This window comes from Somniosus microcephalus, chromosome 3 (genome assembly GCF_052327205.1).
Source record: "Somniosus microcephalus isolate GS21.2 chromosome 3, FLI_Smic_1.0, whole genome shotgun sequence".
Classification (NCBI taxonomy): Eukaryota; Metazoa; Chordata; class Chondrichthyes; order Squaliformes; family Somniosidae; genus Somniosus; species Somniosus microcephalus.
Window position 1 is genome coordinate 208676435 of NC_140989.1, and position 19250 is coordinate 208695684.

Below are 19250 nucleotides of genomic sequence, written 5' to 3' on the forward strand. Positions count from 1 at the left end.
GTACCCCAGTGAGAGTCAGCACCTTCAGGAGAGGAGGGGAGTGGGGCCCATGGAACTGTACCCCAGTGAGAGTCAGCACCTTCAGGAGAGGAGGGGAGAGGGGCCCATGGAACAGTACCCCAGTGAGAGTCAGCACCTTCAGAAGAGGAGGGGAGTGGGGCCCATGGAACAGTACCCCAGTGAGAGTCAGCACCTTCAGGAGAGGAGGGGAGTGGGGCCCATGGAACAGTACCCCAGTGAGAGTCAGCACCTTCAGGAGAGGAGGGGAGTGGGGCCTATGGAACTGTACCCCAGTGAGAGTCAGCACCTTCAGGAGAGGAGGGGAGTGGGGCCTATGGATCTGTGCCCCAGTGAGAGTCAGCACCTTCAGGAGAGGAGGGGAGTAGGGCCCATGGAACAGTACCCCAGTGAGAGTCAGCACCTTCAGGAGAGGAGGGGAGTGGGTCCCCTGAAATTGTAGCCCAGCGAGAGTCAGCACCTTCAGGAGAGGAGGGGAGTGGGGCCTATGGAACTGTACCCCAGTGAGAGTCAGCACCTTCAGGAGAGGAGGGGAGAGGGGCCCATGGAACTGTACCCCAGTGAGAGTCAGCACCTTCAGGAGAGGAGGGGAGTGGGGCCCATGGAACTGTACCCCAGTGAGAGTCAGCACCTTCAGGAGAGGAGGGGAGTGGGGCCCATGGAACTGTACCCCAGTGAGAGTCAGCACCTTCAGGAGAGGAGGGGGGTGGGGCCCATGGAACAGTACCCCAGTGAGAGTCAGCACCTTCAGGAGAGGAGGGGAGTGGGGCCCATGGAACAGTACCCCAGTGAGAGTCAGCACCTTCAGGAGAGGAGGGGAGTGGGGCCCATGGAACTGTACCCCAGTGAGAGTCAGCACCTTCAGGAGAGGAGGGGAGTGGGGCCCATGGAACTGTCCCCCAGTGAGAGTCAGCACCATCAGGAGAGGAGGGGAGAGGGGCCCATTGGCCTCTACCCCTGTGAGAGTCAGCACCTTCAGGAGAGGAGTGGGGCCCATGGAACTGTCCGCCATTGAGAGTCAGCGCCTTCAGGAGAGGAGGGGAGCAGGCCTCATGGAACTGTACCCCAGTGTGAGTCAGCACCTTCAGGATAGGAGGGGTGTGGGGCCCATGGAACTGTACCCCAGTGAGAGTCAGCACCTTAAGGAGAGGAGGGGAGTGGGGCCCATAGAACTGTCCGCCATTGAGAGTCAGCGCCTTCAGGAGAGGAGGGGAGCAGGCCCCATGGAACTGTACGCCAGTGTGAGTCAGCACCTTCAGGATAGGAGGGGTGTTGGGCCCATGGAACTGTACCCCAGTGAGAGTCAGCACCCTCTGGAGAGGAGGGAAGAACACTGCATAATTGTTTTGAAAAGTATGTTGAGAAGGGAGTCTTGTCTTCTCCATTTAGTCAAATGGGGAACTAGTTTGTATGACTTGAGTTTGGATAGGCTGAGAATATGTCACTAGCAGATATGCTATCCACTGACATCGCAAAAGAATCCGCGATAACTTAGTGAGGATAGGTGCAACCATTGGCGCAGATGAAGGGGTATGTATTCCTTCAAATATTATGACTTGCATTTATATAACGTCTATCACGGCCTCTGGACATCCCACAACATTTTGCAGCCAATTAAGTCATTTTTAAGTGTTGTAGGAAGCGTGACAACCAATTTGCGCACACCAAGATCCCACAGACAGCAATGTGATAATAACCACATCATCTGATTTAATGATGTTTTTGCAGGACAACTCCCCAGGACACCGGGGAGAACTCCCCTGTTCTTCTTTGAATAGTTCCACGAGATCTTTAACAACCACCTGAGAGGGCAGCCTGGGCCTCGGTTTAACATCTCATCCGAACGACGGCACCTCCGACAGTGCAGCACTCCCTCAGTGCTGCGCCTCCGACAGTGCAGCGCTCCCTCAGTACTGCCCCTCTGACAGTGCAGCACTTCCTCAGTACTGCCCCCAACAGTGCAGCGCTCCCTCAGTACAGCCCCTCCGACAGTGCAGCACTCCCTCAGTGCAGCGCTCCCTCAGTACTGCCCCTTCGACAATGCAGCACTCCCTCAGTACTGCCCCTTCGACAGTGCAGCGCTCCCTCAGTGCAGCGCTCCCTCAGTACTGTCCCTCCGACAGTGCAGCACTCCCTCAGTACTGCCCCTTCGACAGTGCAGCGCTCCCTCAGTACTGCCCCTCCGACAGTGCAGCACTCCCTCAGTGCAGCACTCCCTCTGTACTGCACTGGAGTGTCAGCCTGGATTATGTGCTTGATGTGCCTCAATAAATCTGAGACTCGATGTTAGCGAAACAAAACAAGGCTTTTATTGACTTAGAAGGTAACACACAGAGGAGAATGTATCTTCCATCCAGAGGTCTGCCGTACTGGATGTGCTGCAGGCTGGGCCAGCTTACATAGGAGCCAGGTATGGGCGGAGCCCTACACACAGTACAATACAATGGAAATGAAACTGAAACCAACCACAGTCACAGGCAGAGAAATACTGATGAGTGATGAATGGAATATTTCATCACATTCACCCCTTCTATAGATTTAGTCTGTTCGGGGGTTTGATAGTCCTCTGCGACCGACGTGGCTGTTGTGGTGCCACGGGTGTCGGCTGGGTGTCCCCGGTGGCCTCCTGGGTCTCTGCCGGGGGTGCCGCCAGGGTTGTTGAAGGGGTAGTTGGTGGGGGTACCGTTGGTCGATGTTCTCCCGGGGGTGATGAAAGAGTAGTGGGTGGGTAAGAGTTGCTGTGGTCGTTGTTGCTGCTGTTGTCGTCGTTACTGGCTGGGGCGACGTCTTTTATGGACACGGTGTCCTCCCTTCCGTCGGCGTGCCGGACATACGCGTATTGGGGGTTAGCGTGGAGTAGGTGCACTGACTCCACGAGAGGGTCCGTCTTGTGGCCCCTCACATGCCTTCGCACGAATACCAGACCTGGGGTGGAGAGCCATGACGGCATGGATACGCCTGAGGTGGATTTCCGGGGAAAGACAAACATTCGCTCGTGAGGCGTGGCATTAGTGGCAGTACACAATAGCGACCGTATCGAATGGAGCACATCTGGGAGGACTTCCTGCCAGCGGGAGATAGGGAGGCCTTTGGCCCTTAGAGCTAGAGTGACTGCTTTCCATACTGTCCCGTTCTCTCGCTCCACTTGACCGTTACCCCGGGGGTTGTAGCTGGTGGTACGGCTCGTGGCGATCCCCCTGGACAGCATGTACTGGCGTAGCTCTTCACTCATGAAGGACGCCCCCCTATCCGTATGGATGTAGCTCGGCATACCGAACAGGCAGAACAGGCTGTTGAGGCATTTAATGACCATGGCGCTGGTCATGTCTGGGCAGGGGAAGGCGAATGGGAAACGAGAGTATTCGTCCACAATGTTCAGGAAGTAAACATTGCGGTCGACGGACGGGAGGGGGCCCTTGAAATCTAAGCTGAGCCGCTCAAAGGGCCGTGTAGCTTTGATTAAGTGGGCTCTATCTGGGCGGTAGAACCGAGGCTTGCACTCAGCGCAAGTGCGACAGTTCCTGGTCAGGGACCGAACTTCCTCAATCGAGTAGGGTAAGTTGCGGGACTTTATGAAGCGGAACAGCCGCGTGACCCCTGGGTGGCAGAGGTCATTGTGGAGGGTCTGTAGCCGATCCCCGGTGGCGTTGGCACACATCCCTCGTGAGAGGGCGTCGGGGGATTCGTTAAGGGCCCCTGGCCGGTAAATGATGTCATAATCGAAGGTGGAGAGCTCGATCCGCCACCTAAGAATCTTATCATTTTTAATCTTCCCCCTCTGTTTATTATTGAACATAAACGCTACCGACCGCTGGTCGGTAAGTAGGGTGAAGCGTTTGCCGGCTAGGTAGTGGCGCCAGTGGCGCACTGCCGCCACGATGGCTTGGGCCTCCTTTTCTATGGAGGAGTGTCTGATCTCGGGCCCTTGGAGGGTCCTCGAGAAGAAAGCTACGGGCCGCCCCGCCTGGTTGAGGGTGGCCGCCAAGGCAAAGTCAGACGCATCACTTTCCACTTGAAAGGGAGTGTTCTCGTCCACTGCCTGTAGTGTGGCCCGCTCAATATCCTGCTTAATGCTTTTGAAGGCGGCATGGGCCTCAGCAGAGAGCGGAAAAGAGGATGCTTTCAAGAGGGGGCGGGCTTTGTCGGAGTAGTTGGGGACCCATTGGGAATAATAAGAAAATAACCCCAGGCACCTTTTCAGGGCTTTGGGAGTGTTGGGCAGGGGCAGCTCCCGTAGGGGACGCAATCGGTCGGGGTCTGGTCCGATTTCCCCATTCTCCACCACGCCGCCTAGTATGCAGAGGCGCGTGGTGTTGTAAACGCACTTGTCCTCGTTGTAGGTGAGGTTGAGTTTTTGTGCGGTTTTCAGGAACCTCTCGAGGTTCGAGTCGTGATCCTGCTGGTTGCGACCGCAGATGGTGACGTTGTCGAGGTAGGGGAAGGTTGCCTGCAAGTGGTGGTCATCGACCATGTGGTCCATCTCCCTCTGGAAGACCGAGACCCCATTCGTCACCCCAAAGGGGACTCTGAGGAATTGGTCGAGGCGTCTGTTCGCCTCGAAGGCGGTGTACGGGCGGTCCTCTGGTCTGATAGGGAGCTGGTGGTACACTGACTTGAGGTCGATGGTGGAGAACACCCGGTATTGGGCGATTTGGTTCACCATTTCTGATATCACAGAATCACAGAAACCCCACAGTGCAGATAGAGGCCATTTCGGCCCATCGAGCCTGCACCGACACATATCCCACCCGATCCCTGTAACCCCTACACCAACACATATCCCACCCTATCCCCGTAACCCCACGTATTTAATCCCCCTAACACTAAGGGTCAATTTATCATAGCCAATCAACCTAACTCGCACATCTTTGGACTGTGGGAGGAAACCGGAGCACCCGGAGGAAACCCACGCAAACACGGGGAGAACGTGCAAACTCCACACAGACAGTCGCCCGAGGCCGGATTCGAACCCGGGTCCCTGGCGCTGTGAGGCAACAGTGCTAACCACTATGCCACCGTGCTACCATATGCGGGGTAGCGGGTAGGCGTCTAGTTGTGTGTACCTGTTGATCGTTTGGCTATTGTCGATCACCATCCGTTTCTTCTCGCTACCCCTTACCACCACCACTTGGGCGCGCCACGGGCTATTGCTGCGTTCAATAATGCGCTCTTTCAGGAGCCTGTCTACCTCGGTCGCGATAAACCGCCTGTCCTCCCAGCTGTACCTCCTGCTTTTGGTCGCTATTGGCCGGCAGTTAGGGGTAAGGTTCGTGAATAGCGAAGGCGGCTTTACCTTCAGGGTAGCCAGACCGCACACTGTGAGGGGCGGCTGGGACCCACCGTAATTGAGCGTGATGCTTTGGTGGTAGCACTGGAAATCCAGGCCCAAGATCACGCTCGCACATAGATTCATGATTAATACTTTAAAATTATCGTATACAGTTCCGTTAACGGACAATTGTACCGTGCAGTAACCCATAATGGTCGATGTCTGGGTTTTATCAGCCATAGAGATGGTACCCCGAGTAGGGACCACCTTTAGGGAGAGTTGTTGTACCAGTTCAGGGTGGATAAAACTCTCCGTGCTTCCACTGTCAATTAAACATTTAACCCTGCACCCGTTTACCTCGATGTCCACCATTGATTTGGATAGCGGGTGCGGCCTGGTCTGGTCCACTGTGACCGATGCCACTGTAGGGCCCTGATCGAGACAAGATGGCGTCCACGCTGTCTGCTCACAAGATGGCGGACCCCACGAGGTCGGGCAAGATGGCGTCCAAGATGGCCGCTCCCACGGCGCACACGCGGCGGTGGCGGGTTTTCCGGCGGGGTTCCCTCTGCACACCTTCCCGAAGTGCCCCTTCTTACCGCACTTAAAGCAGGTGGTGCCTTTCGCTGGGCACAGGTTTCTGGTGTGCTTCGGCTGCCCGCAGAAGTAGCAGTTGGGTCCCCGACGCGTCGCGGCTGTCGTAGGGCTTCTGGGGGGAGAGCGGGGCCCCGACGGTGTCGGGCTGCCGGGCGGGGAAGATGCCTTCCAAGATGGCGGCGCCCTTGGTGCGCACGTGGCGGCGTGGACGGCGCGGGCTGAAGAGTAGGCGTCCGAGTTTCTCTGGGCCACATCCAGGGATCGTGCTGTGTCCGCAGCCTGTTTCAGGTCCAATCCCGTTTTTTCCAGCAGTCTCTGCCGGATGTAAGTGGAGCTGAGGCCTGTGATAAAGGCATCGTGAACAAGCTCGTCAGTGTACACTGCGGCTTTTACATCTTGGCACTTGCAGTCTTTGCCAAGCGTTTTCAGGGTGCCGAGGAACTCCTCCACCGATTCCCCAGGTCGCTGTGCGCGAGTAGCGAGCAGAAGCCTAGCATACACCTCATTCGTAGGCTGCTGGTAATGCGCCTTTAAGATGTCGCAGGCGGCCGGGTACGTGTCGGCGTCTTGGATGAGGGGGTAAACCCGGTGGCTTACCCAATTCCGCAGAATTCCGAGTTTCATACTCGCAGCGTCCGTAGCGTCTTTGACGGCTGCGGAATTGTCCAGGAAGAATTCCATACACATAAACCAGTGTCCGAAGCGTGCCGATGCGTCCGAAGCATGCTGGTCCAAATCCAAACGTTCGGGTTTCAAGAGTTGATCCATTGTGTTGAAAATTAAGTCAATAAAATTGATGTGCCTCAATAAATCCGAGACTCGATGTTAGCGAAACAAAACAAGGCTTTTATTGACTTAGAAGGTAACACACAGAGGAGAATGTATCTTCCATCCAGAGGTCTGCCGTACTGGATGTGCTGCAGGCTGGGCCAGCTTACATAGGAGCCAGGTATGGGCGGAGCCCTACACACAGTACAATACAATGGAAATGAAACTGAAACCAACCACAGTCACAGGCAGAGAAATACTGATGAGTGATGAATGGAATATTTCATCACAGTGCTGGAACCCACGACCTTCTGACTCAGAGGCAACAGTGCTATCAATGAGCCAAGGCTGACACCAAGTTCTACAGACCAGAAGGTCTTAGTTTCAATGCTCAGTCTGTGCTGAGTTGTGATCTCAGGCAAGTCGCTGTTTTGAATTTGTCTGACGTCAGGCAATGTTATATTGCTGAGTGAAACTTAAGAGCTTTTAAGCTACAGCTGTATTTATTTTAATGGAATCAGATACTAAGGGGGTCCTAATTCAGTTAAGTGCTATGTATTGCAATGCAAAAAAACACTATTTTCAATTAAAATGTTGCTTGCGAATTGCACAGTTTAGTAGATCTTCATTAACAATCTACGTGTGACAGTTAGTGCCAAATGGGTATTTTGCAGTCATGCAACCAACGCCTGGCAATTGATTTAATATCACCCCAAATGTAAAAGCCAACGAGGACCTTTAAGAAACGTTGGTAAACGAAAGGCGCCTCGCTCAAGTCTAAGCCCATGATTAAAGTGGAAACAACAGCACAGAAGGTGCATCCTTCTAATTCAGAAAAGCAGGAGAAGACTGAGTGTGATGTTGAAAGGAAAAATCACCAGACTTGCTGACCCCGGAGCCCAGCGCGTTTGGATTTTCTACGCCTTTACCCAGATGCTAATGGCCATATTTCATTCCTGCATCTTGTGCAATGCAGCAGGACCCGTCGTCTTGTTTTTTCCACCAGTCTAAAGCACGTAGGCAGCCCCGGGGAGGGCGAGGAGGAGGAGATGGAAATTTCCCCAATCGCGGCGTCCAATGGAAGCAGTGCATGAGTTTTCCATCACCTGGCCATGTAGATATCACGTTTCCCTGGCACCAATGAGCGTCCTCAAGGCAGCAGGCTCCACATTATAAATGTTCCCCCCCCCTCCCCTAACGGCCAGCTGAATGAAAATCTTGTTGACAGAAAAAGCAGAGAAGACCTTTCCAGCACAGCCCCTTCAAGGAACTTTACAGGTAGTGATCGGCACCGGGCACATAGAGAGTGAGTGAGAGAGAGAGAGAGCGAGCGCACGGCCAAGGCAAACCCAGTGCCGCCGCTTAACTTCACCCTGCACTCATCCTTTTGTGACTTGCATTTCAGCTTTCGGTTGCTGCTGAAGAGTTTGCGGCTTGTAGGTTCCGTTTGTGTCGCTGCTTTGATATTGGGCAGCAGTTTTTTTTCCTGGTTTTAAAAACTCATGTATTTATAATAATTGGGAATTTTGTTTTTATAGTCTATTTTTGGTGGAGGATGCGGATCTCTCGCAGTTTCCTGTTTCTGGTAAAAAAATGCGGCAATATCACGCCGACGATTTGGCGGAATCAACATGTAGGTTAACGTCCAGACTAGTAGACATTTAGGGATTTGTGAGGAGCGATTGAGGGGTGGTGGTGGTGAGAAGTGGTGAGAAGTGCTGGTGTGCATGTCCGGAGCTGATTTGCATGGCAGGGCTGATCAGTATATCCCAGCAAATGGTGTGCATGCCCGGGTGTTGATCAGCTTGTATCCAGGGGTTGATTTGCATGTCCGGGGCGGACGGTTAATCGATGTTGTGGAGGGGGCTGGTTTGCATGTCTGGCTCGGAATGCTCTCTGTTGGTGGGTGGCGGGGTTTGCATGCCCTGGGCTGGTTTGCATGGTGGAGAAACTGGTCCGTGTTGTGCAGGGCTGGCCGGCCTCCGGTTCTCGCTTCCCTCCCACCTCCGATCACACACATCTGGCTGTCTGTAAGTGAACATCTCTAGTTGGGGTATAATCCTCAATGGTCGAACCTCTGCCGTGCCTACACAGCGGTGTGTCGGCACATCATGTACTCTTCCAAAACGCCGCACAACCCGACCTTGTGACATTGCAAACGGGTTTGGGAGAAATGCATTGGACCCGAAAATGCTGTTTTTTTAAATGTCTTTGTTCAAATAAACCTTGTTTGGATTGGATTTTTTAAAAGTCCGGTATTTATTTATTTATTTTTAAAATTCCATCCTTCTGTGTGGTTACGAGCTTGTGCTGGAGCACTGAAGCTGGCTCGGTAGACGTGTGTGTTTGGAGCTGGAGTGAGTGCCATGTGGCAAGTGTTGTAATGTCCTCCATTTCTTGCTTGTTTCTCCCTGCCCGCCCCCCAGACTTACAAGATGGCCACGTCAGCCAGCGCCAATCTCAGCAAAATCGTCAAGAAGAATTACATGGAGCTGCCCCAAGATGGCAAAGTGCAAGCGATGTACATCTGGATAGACGGCACAGGGGAGGCCGTCCGCTGCAAGACCAGAACCTTGGACAATGAGCCCAAGAGCGTTGCCGGTAAGTGGAGCTTCAAGTCAGTCTTTCTCTCCCTCTCTTTCCCACTCGCTACTTAATGTTTATCGGGGGTTCAGATAATAATGGAGGGAATGTAATCTCAGAAACCCATGTAATTGACGTAATCCTCATTGGCCCCAATTATAAAGTCAGGAAATCCTGGAATGCGAGTCCCAAAACATGGGTGAAAATCCTGGAAGCCCATGTAATAAAAATTAACTTTTAACTTGGTGGACATGAATATATATTAATCTTTCATGCTCCTTGTTCACTTTGCCCAGAAATTTGACTTTTTTTTGGAAACAATCTTACTAATGTATTTGAATCCCCTTGCGCTTGTTTTCTTATTCCTCTACTTTTTTCTCTTTTGCCAATTTTCACTCCTTCCCCCAAGTGGTCCTCTTCATGTGTGTAACTACGAGGGGCATCACCACAGCCAAGCCCCTCTTCCCCTGATGTCCACACAGGTGCACTTTCTAGCAAGTTACTGGATATGTTATCAAGAACTGGAACCTTGGCTGACATTTTTTTCTATTTTTCCCAAGCCCATGGATGCTGAGGCCAATGGAAGCATTTATTTCTGCAAAAGCACTTTGGTATCTGGCTGTTGTGGGCACATGCATGACTTAATACTGAATGTTCCTATGTAAACATCACGGAAATATTTGAGTGAGGTCAAATACAAACTCATTTACACACAAGGAATTGTTTTTTTTTAAATGTCTGATAACATCAAAGTTAAGTCTTTAAGCCAAAATGAGTTAAACTTGACAGCCTTAATAACATACTGTGCAGTACAATCACCTGGTCCATTACTGAGCTTTTGCACTAGGTGCTCTCCACAATGCAATGTAGTCTGAATATCATCTCCTATGCATATAACTGCTGTTGCCATGGTGACATGTATAGCTGAGTTGCTTTAGTCCATTTCTATGATGAGAATTCACTGTTAGCAGGTGTGGCATTTCAATTATTTTTCTTGCATCATAATTTTACTAAAATTGAATTGCAAAGGTTCCCACTGTAGCAGATGTGACTGGATGTCTTGATGCTACACTGGGCAACACTATTGTTGAAGTTGTCTGTTTTGGAGACTTGGTTCAAGGCAATGGCCTGCCTCAAAAGTTCACTGATGTGGAGTGTTTTAATTGTTTGTGTGCATGAGGTTTACAAGTAAGATGCATGAATAATATTTTGGGGGTGGGGGTGGGTGGAGAAATAACCAATTACAGCAATTTCCTAATGCCTTGGAATATGTGAGCTTCAAAGGCACAATAGTTCTGCTTGTGCTGGCCCTGGATTTCTCTGCATGACTTACTGGAACAATGCCAGTTGCTCTTCATAAAGTAGCTTTGTTGCTTGGGTGATCCTTTTATTTTGAGTTGGGAGGGCTTTCCTTCACTCTACTGCTTTCAAGTTTAGTTTGATTACTGTGAAGCTTTGTCCATTTCCAGAACTCCCAGAATGGAACTTCGATGGCTCAAGTACTTATCAGTCAGAGGGGTCCAACAGCGACATGTACCTGGTCCCATCTGCCATGTTCCGGGATCCTTTTCGTAGGGATCCAAACAAGCTCGTCCTCTGTGAGGTCCTCAAGTATAACAGGAAGCCAGCAGGTACAGATTGAGTCGTGTCTTCACTGAAGTAACACTGTGCGAGAACTGAACAATTCATAGAATCATACTGTTCAGGAGGCCATTTGGCCCATCGTGCCTGTACCGGCCCTTTGAAAGAGCTAGCCAATTAGTGCTGCTCTCCCTGTAGCCCTGCAAATTTTTCCTTTAGGTATATATTCACTTTCCTGCTGAAAGTTACTATTGAATCTGCTTCCACCACCTTTTTCAGGCAGTGCATTCCAGATCACAACTTCTCCCTTCCCTTTCTCCACCACCCCCACCATTTCCAGCTTCTCCAGTCATGTCACATAAATTAATTCCCACACCTGTGATCCCATTCTGCTAAATCTCCTCTGCACCCTCTCCAAGGTTTTGTAGGAACTTGCCAACCCAAGCTGTGTCGGTTGTAACATGATGTCTTCAAGGTAGAGTGCCAGCAATTGGGAATGGGGCACCTTTCCCATCGGAATGAAGTACTCCCTACTCTGCTGTAACTCTACAGATGCAGAATAAGGCTCCTACTGTGTGGTTTAATTCCAAACTTGTACTGCACCACTGATTTTTTTTTTTTTCAATTTCCTTCAAGACATCCTTGTCTATCTTTGAGTGAAGTTACTACTTTGTGCTAAACAAGACAATTTTGTGCTGTTGGCACATACCTACTTTTAGACTGCCCCAATTAATTCCCATAAAACCTGCAGAGAGATGACCTGTTCATGTCATTCATTGGTGAATTTGAACCTAGCTCCCTGGTAATGAACAGTCAATATGCAAACCTGATGCATTACCCTGACCTTGAAATTTTGAACTAAACTGTCAAAACAGTATCCAACACCACCAATTTGGAAGCTTGCTTTTATCTAATTTTGCAAGTCAAACTCATGTTTCTAAAACTCTACAAGGAATATGGGGTACACCATAACATCTGACTTATCGAGGGTGGCTAGGGTAGGGGGGTTGTGTGTGTAACTGGTTGCCCACATTGAGTGGGATAGAATTGATGCCATTTGGGTCGTGGAACTCACTTTTTAAACTGATGTACACATTTTTCTTAGCAGTTTGTCCAAATGTGCATCTGTAGAATTAGTAGTTTCTTAAGGGTGGGGGGTGTAACTGGTGGATAAGCAAGCACGGTGGCATAGTGGTTAGCACTGTTGCCTCACAGCGCCAGGGACCCGGGTTCGAATCCGGCCTCGGGTGACTGTGGAGTTTGCACATTCTCCCCGTGTTTGTGTGGGTTTCCTCCGGGTGCTCCAGTTTCCTCCCACAGTCCAAAGATGTGCGGGTTAGGTTGATTGGCTATGATAAATTGACCCTTAGTGTTAGGGGGATTAAATACGTGGGGTTACGGGGATAGGGTGGGATATGTGTTGGTGCAGGGGTTACGGGGATCGGGTGGGATATGTGTTGGTGCAGGGGTTACGGGGATCGGGTGGGATATGTGTCGGTGCAGGCTCGATGGGCCGAAATGGCCTCTATCTGCACTGTGGGGTTTCTGTGATTCTGTGAACTGATGTTACAAACTGTTTTGTTTCTACAGAATCTAATCTTAGAAACTCATGCCAGAAAATCATGTCCATGATCGCAAATGAATATCCATGGTTTGGAATGGAACAAGAGTACACTTTGCTGGGAACGGATGGTCATCCCTTTGGATGGCCTTCCAATGGCTTTCCTGGACCACAAGGTGCGGTATCCCCTCCACATTTCTTTTAGATCTTGAGTAAGAATGCTACTAGTGGCAGTAAGACCTGAAATTAACTAGAAGTTAAAATACATTGGGTATTTGAATCTACTCCGAGTAGGGGGAAGCAAATCAGTTTTTTTTAAAAAAGGCAGAGGGAATAAATAGTACTTCATCTAGTAACTGTTTTAAAGAAAGAAGTGGCTATTTGGTGTTTGGAGAATACTTGGAAGTCAATGCAAATCCATCTCTGATGCTTTCAGCAGACTGTAGATGTATCTTGGAATGCTACATTGTACAAAGATGACATCCAAAGATTTTTTGGGCTGGACTGAACTGAAGTCTGCTGCTTTTATTTCTGTTACTATTTTTTTTCTGGTGAAATCGTGTCTGATAGAATTATTTTTTTGTTTTAGGGCCCTATTATTGTGGAGTTGGTGCAGACAAAGCTTACGGTAGAGATATTGTGGAGGCTCACTACCGGGCGTGTCTGTATGCTGGAATTGAACTCAGTGGAACCAATGCTGAAGTTATGGCTGCTCAGGTAAGGAGATATGATATAGGGAGGATGTTTGGTCATCACACTTGAAGGAGAGATTTGAGAAAAATCTAGAGGGTGGTTGGAGTTTGGAATTCTGTTGTAAACTCTTGTTAAATCACAGGCCACAAATAAGAGGCACCACCTCCTTTCTATACAGGGGTGCTGCTGGAGGATTGCAATTTACACCCTTGTTCAAAAAACGAGAAGGATAAACCTGGCAATTACAGGCCAGTCAGTTTACTGTCTTGCAAGGAAGCTTTTAGAAATAATAATCCTGGGATAAAATGTAACAGCTACTTGGACAAGCATGGACTAATAAAGGAGCCAGCATGGATTTGTTGAGGGCAAATCATGTTTGACTAACTTTTTATTTGGGTTTTTTGAGGTAAGAGGGTGGATGAGGGCAGTGCAGTTGATGTGTATATGGACTTTCAACAGGTGTTTTATAAAGTACCACATACTAGGCTTGTTGGCAAAATTGAAGCCCATGGGATAACAGGGGCAGTAGCAGCATGGATACTAAGTTGTCTAAGGGATAGAAAACAGAGTTGTGAATGGCTGGCTGTTTTTTGGACTTGAGGGAGGTTTACAGTGGTCCTAGTACTGAATTTTGGGGAAGTGTAGTACAGTAAACAGTGAGGAAGATAGTAATAGACTTCAAGAGGACACGGACAGGCTGGTGGAATGGGCAAACATGGCAGATGACATTCAACACAAGTATGAGGTGGTGCATTTTGGTAGGAAGAATGAGGAGAGACAATACAAGCTAAAGGGGGAGCAAGACCAGGTGTTGGTGCACAAATCTTTGAAGGTGGCAAGACAAGTTAACAAAACAGTTAATAAAGCATGTTGGATCCTGGGCTTTATAAGTTGAGGCAGAGAGTAAAAAAACGGTGTTGTGCTAAACCTGTTAAACACTAGTTTGGCCCCAGCTGGCGTATTGTCCCATTCTGGGCACTACACTAGGAAAGATGTGAAGACTTGAGAGGGTAAAGAAGAGATTTACTAGAATGCTTCCCAGGATGAGGGAGTGCAGTTACGTGGATAGACTGGAGACGCTGGGGTTGTTCTCCTTGGAGCAGAGAAGGCCAAGAGATCTGAGGTGTTCAAAATCATGAAGGGTTTAAATAGAGTAAATAAAGAGAAGCTGTTTCCAATGGCTGAAGGGTCAATAACAAAGACACAGATTTAAGGCAATTGACAAAAGAGCCAAAGACTACATGAGGGAAAACTTTTTTACATGATGAGTGGTTAGGATTTGGAATGCACTGCCTGATTGGGTGGTGGATACAGAATCAATAGTAGCCTTCGAAAGGAATTGGATAAATACTTGGAGAAAATTGCAGGGATATGGGAAAGGGTGGAGGAGTGGAACTAACTGGGTTGCTCTTCGAAAGAGCTTGGGTAGATGTGATCGGTTGAATGGCCTCATTCTATGATGTATGATTCTATGAATTAGAAAGTTGTTTGGCTTGGAAAAAGTGGAATATTAAATGACATGGGGTGCAACCAGGTTCTTGGGATTGGGTTTGGCCTCTGGAGAAAAATATCAGTGCACACTTGATGGGATACATGGACTGTTTCTGTGGTAGAATAATCTGGGAGCAATTTTCGATTTGGGTGGACTGTTCCGACTGCCTGATGCACTCAGCGGAAGGCCCGATCAATTTTTATGGTCCGGCTCAGTAATGAGTCTGTTATCTACCAGTGCTAATCAAGCTTTTCTTTTTTTATAGGGAGGGAAATCCAGCAGGATGGTTGAACTTGATGGGCAGTGCATCAGTACCTTAAAGGGTGGGGGGTGAAAGTACCCTAAAGAAGGGGTGGGTGTTTATGTAGATGTGAGCAGGGTTTATTGTAGCAGGGGGAATTTTTCAGCATCACTAGCAGCAAGGAGATCAAATATTAGAAGCCTTTTAAGGCTCCGAACAGCCAACTGCAGTAAAATAAGTGCCAGACCTGCTAACTTTCCCTTGCTACAGCTAAGAATCCCTTTAAATACCACTGGTACTGACCACCTCTGAAACTGCACTACCCATCCTTTGTGGGAGGAAAATTCAAGACTCAGCGATTTAGGGTTTTAAGTAAGGTTATCAAGGGATCTGGAATTGAGGTACAGATCAGCCATGAACTAATTGAATGGTGGAACAGGCTTGAGGGGCTGAATGGCCTCCTCCTGTTCCTATGTAACCGTAGTAGACATAATGGCATCAAGGTCTTCACTATATAATCTGACCCTGATTTTATATCACACAAACCCCACAGTGCAGATAGAGGCCATTTCGGCCCATTGAGCCCACCCGATCCCCGTAACCCCTACACCAACACCTATCCCACTCTATCCCTGTAACCCCATGTATTTAATCCCCCTAACGCTAAGGGTCAATTTATCATAGCCAATCAACCTAACCCACACATCTTTGGACTGTGGGAGGAAACCGGAGCACCCGGAGGAAACCCACGCAAACACTGGGAGAATGTGTGGAGTTTGCACAGTCACCCGAGGCCAGATTTGAACCCGGGTCCCTGGCGCTGTGAGGCAACAGTGCTAACCACTATGCCACCGTGCTGCCCACAAATATCAGAGGCCCTTGCCTGTTTCTGCTCTGGCCACCCTAAGCCAAGGTCCAGCTGAAAATTAATGGATGGACAACCCATAGCAAGTCAGCAGGTCAATCCTCCATGCAATTTTGGTCTTCCGACCACCCTGTGGTCTTTTTTTAAAAAGGGTAATCGGGCAATAGCAAGGCAAGTCTCATTTTGTAACCGATCTGAGCTGCTAATTTTATTAGGGCAAATAGATGGCCAGTTTGTATTGGAAAATTACATGGCAGTGCAAAATTTTACCCCACAAACAGGCTTTCTACAGCAGATATAGTTGAGATTCTACACTGCATTGTAGCACTGATGGTTACCAATGTTACAAAACACTCTAATGTAATTGCTCTTGTGCACTGCTGATTTGTTGCTCCCTTTGAACTAATCACCTATATTCCAACTTTACAGTGGGAATACCAAGTTGGACCTTGTGAAGGTATCAAGATGGGTGACCACTTGTGGATTTCCAGGTTTATTCTGCACAGGGTGTGCGAGGACTTCGGCATCATTGCTAGCTTTGACCCCAAGCCCATTCCTGGCAACTGGAATGGTGCTGGGTGCCACACTAACTTTAGCACCAAAGCCATGCGGGATGATGGAGGGTTGAAGTGAGTATCAAATATTAGGCTTGGTCTCTAATGTTCAACATTAAAAACTGAAATTGAGAAGTCTTCTGGCACAGTTGATCTTTCTGTACCTATGTACTCATTGGAATTGGGGGAACGACTGCTTTCGATTAATGAAAGGACAAAATGTTTAATGGACCAGTACCCTGGAATGTGGGCTATCCTATCCTCTGAGCTACTTGTGATTTTATTCCATAACTGGGCAAATGGGACATCATTGCTGAGGGGAGTAGGATAATGTACTAATGCTCCCCTTTGATGGTGGGAGCAGTAGTGATATGATGCAGGGGAAAGAAGGGATGGCAGAAAGGGATTGTAGATTCAGTACCAAATAGTAAAACTATTCTTCTCTTTAGGTACATTGAAGACTCAATTGAAAAACTGGGCAAGAGGCATCAGTACCACATTCGTGCCTACGATCCTAAAGGAGGGTTGGACAATGCTAGACGTTTGACGGGCCACCATGAAACCTCAAATATCAATGAGTTCTCAGCTGGTGTTGCCAATAGAGGAGCCAGCATCCGAATCCCTCGATCCGTTGGCCAGGACAAGAAAGGCTACTTCGAAGACCGCCGTCCATCTGCTAATTGTGACCCTTATGCAGTCACAGAAGCATTGGTCCGCACATGCCTATTGGACGAGTCTGGGGACAAACCTATTGAGTACAACAAAAATTAAGCAAAATAGTGCACTAATGGACCTGGCATTTGTAGCAGTGATATCTGTTGAAATGTGGGACCTTTGGGTCTCTCCTCCTATACTGTACAGGTGCTAAGGGGGAGGGTCAGAAGGGTTTGATTTGTATTTCAGAACCTAATTTCTTCTGTTGTTATCTGGAAGGTGAGGAATGAAGCTTGCGATAGGACAACAAAACTGTTCTCTTATTTAGAACAGTTAATAACTCTTCAAGTTGACTGGTCAACTTCACATGGACACTAACCTGTAATTTAATGCAGTCAACATTGATATTAAAGCAGGGCTTTTTAAAAAATTAAAATACGGCATTAATATGGTCAAGTGACATTCTCATCTTACTAAAAAGCTTCTTGGATCTGTACTGATCCACAAATAATACTGTAAACTGCACAATTTTGCTAACTTAACTAGTTTACATTCTTTTCAGATCAAATTTTTTTGCAGTGCTGGGAGAGATGTTCTGAAAATGGCTGGTCTAGCACCAGGGGGGAAAAAAAGCTTGTCGTCTTGTTGGGACTCGATGACTAGTCCCATAATCATTAAATTGCATTCAGAACACTTAAGAGCCCATCTTAAATGGGAACTAGGATACTGTAAGATCACAAAATTGGCATACTGCATTCCTGTACAATAATTTTAACTTGTTATAGTCTGGCCACCTAATGTTCGTGCTCCTGTCCAATTGCTATAGGGTCCAAGGGCACTGGATTCTTCCAGCTTTCTGAAGTTATGCCTTTGTTCATTGTACACTTACTTTAATGACTCATGGGACTTGTCCTAAAAGATCAAAAATGCTCAGCTAATCTCTAGTTTTACAAACATTTGTAAAATCTGAGCTGTGCCACTATAACTGGCTGTGCGTTCTAATTTCTTTTTGTGGGGGGGCTGGGGAAGCGGGTTGAAGATGATGAGCAATATGTGACTGGTCCTTCCTGCAGTGAGTTACTGTTCACTTGTCACTTGACCTTTTTTAAACAATATTTTACGGCATTACAGGGAAAAGTTCAGTTGTAAAAATTTGTTTCCATGTTTTATTATTTCTGTAGTCCCTGCCTAGGTACACTAACTGGGATTAGCTCCACCCAGTACTACATTTTTGTGCAACAGTTTCTGAAGCATGCTGTAAGCATTGATGTATTACCGTATTTTGATGGTACAGATTTGTTTCGGGTTCAACTTTGCTGTAGGTTTTTTTAATTAAGAACAAGTAGAACCTTTTTTTAAATTGCTGTCTCACTCTGTCTTGTATTTTGAATTGTCATTGTTAAAATTGAGTAAAGTAGTTTTTAATCAATTGCTTTCCGTATGAAACAAATCTGCAGTACACATGCTGCTTGAGTGTTCCAAGCTGTTGGAAGTTTGTGTCTTATGTGCCCACATGATGCCTGGCCTACAAGCAAACCCGTAGTAAAAGGGTTATGTTGACAGGTTTCCTTGGTGATGATTTTACTACGTGTCTTCATTGCTTTGTTCACTAAAGTAGACCTCAAACTTCCTCTACACAGTATCTGATTCCAGGGCATTTTTGACTTGCAGCTACTGTGTCTTGAAAGGGCTTATGCAAACTGCACTTGTTTATTGGTAGTACTTCAGTTATAGGGCTCACTGCATAATAAAATCCTCACTCTTCTTTATTGGCAACGCCTTGATTTTAAAATTCTCATCCTTGTTTTCAAATCCTGCCTAGCTTTCACCTCACCCTATCTCAATCTCCTCCAGCACCACAATCCTCTGGCAATCTGTGCTTTTCTAATGTGGTCCCTTGAGCAGCCCTGACTTTAATTGCTCCACTTTGTCTGTGCCTTCAGCTACCAAGAACTTTAAGCTCAAGAATTCTGTCCCTAAGCCTCTCTACCTCACCTTTTTTAAAATGCTCCTTAAAACCTACCTTTTTGACTAAGCTTTTGGTTACCTGCCCTCATATCTCCTTATTTTGTATTATAACACCCCTGTGAAGTGCCTTGGGACATTTACTACATTAAAGGCGCTATATATAAAGTTGTTGTTGCTTTGCCTATCGGTTTGCTGGACATTTAGATAATGAAGTGACTTCAAATATGTATAGGCTGCTATCTATATTTGGCTCACTACTGTGTTAAGAGTTCTCAGTGTGAAGTATTCATTTCCATACATGCCATTTCTGATTTATTTTCACCCCCTCAATATTTCTACCCAACTTCTCCCTTAAATGACAAATCTGAGGGCATCATCTAACTTAAGGACTGGCACCCAATGAGTA

The 19250-nt window shown here is 47.9% G+C and overlaps 1 protein-coding gene across 5 annotated transcripts; it reads left to right on the plus strand.

Annotated features, from left to right (window-relative positions):
- Positions 1-7821: 7821 nt before the first annotated feature.
- LOC147121684 (glutamine synthetase, mitochondrial) lies at positions 7822-18436 on the plus strand. 5 transcript variants are annotated; one of them, XM_085982130.1, is made up of 8 exons: positions 7852-7930; positions 8191-8285; positions 9079-9253; positions 10705-10866; positions 12407-12553; positions 12967-13094; positions 16098-16297; positions 16672-18436. In XM_085982130.1, exons 2-8 carry the CDS (start codon positions 8208-8210, stop codon positions 16991-16993), a joined length of 1212 nt encoding a protein of 403 aa, XP_085838256.1. In that variant the 5' UTR covers positions 7852-7930; positions 8191-8207; the 3' UTR covers positions 16994-18436. The 5 variants fall into 5 exon arrangements, with proteins under 5 accessions (XP_085838258.1, XP_085838256.1, XP_085838259.1 ...); XM_085982131.1 differs by lacking the exon at positions 7852-7930 and adding an exon at positions 7978-8088; XM_085982132.1 differs by lacking the exon at positions 8191-8285 and having other exon boundaries at positions 7822-7930.
- The last annotated feature ends 814 nt before the right edge of the window (positions 18437-19250 follow it).

Excerpts from the sequence above, each read along its gene's own strand:
- LOC147121684 (XM_085982129.1), top strand. The coding sequence starts at position 8,380 with ATGTCCGGAGCTGATTTGCATGGCAGGGCTGATCAGTATATCCCAGCA. Across the intron at positions 13,095-16,097 it reads CTGAAGTTATGGCTGCTCAG|TGGGAATACCAAGTTGGACC; the intron begins GTAAGGAGATAT and ends CCAACTTTACAG. Across the intron at positions 16,298-16,671 it reads CGGGATGATGGAGGGTTGAA|GTACATTGAAGACTCAATTG; the intron begins GTGAGTATCAAA and ends TCTTCTCTTTAG.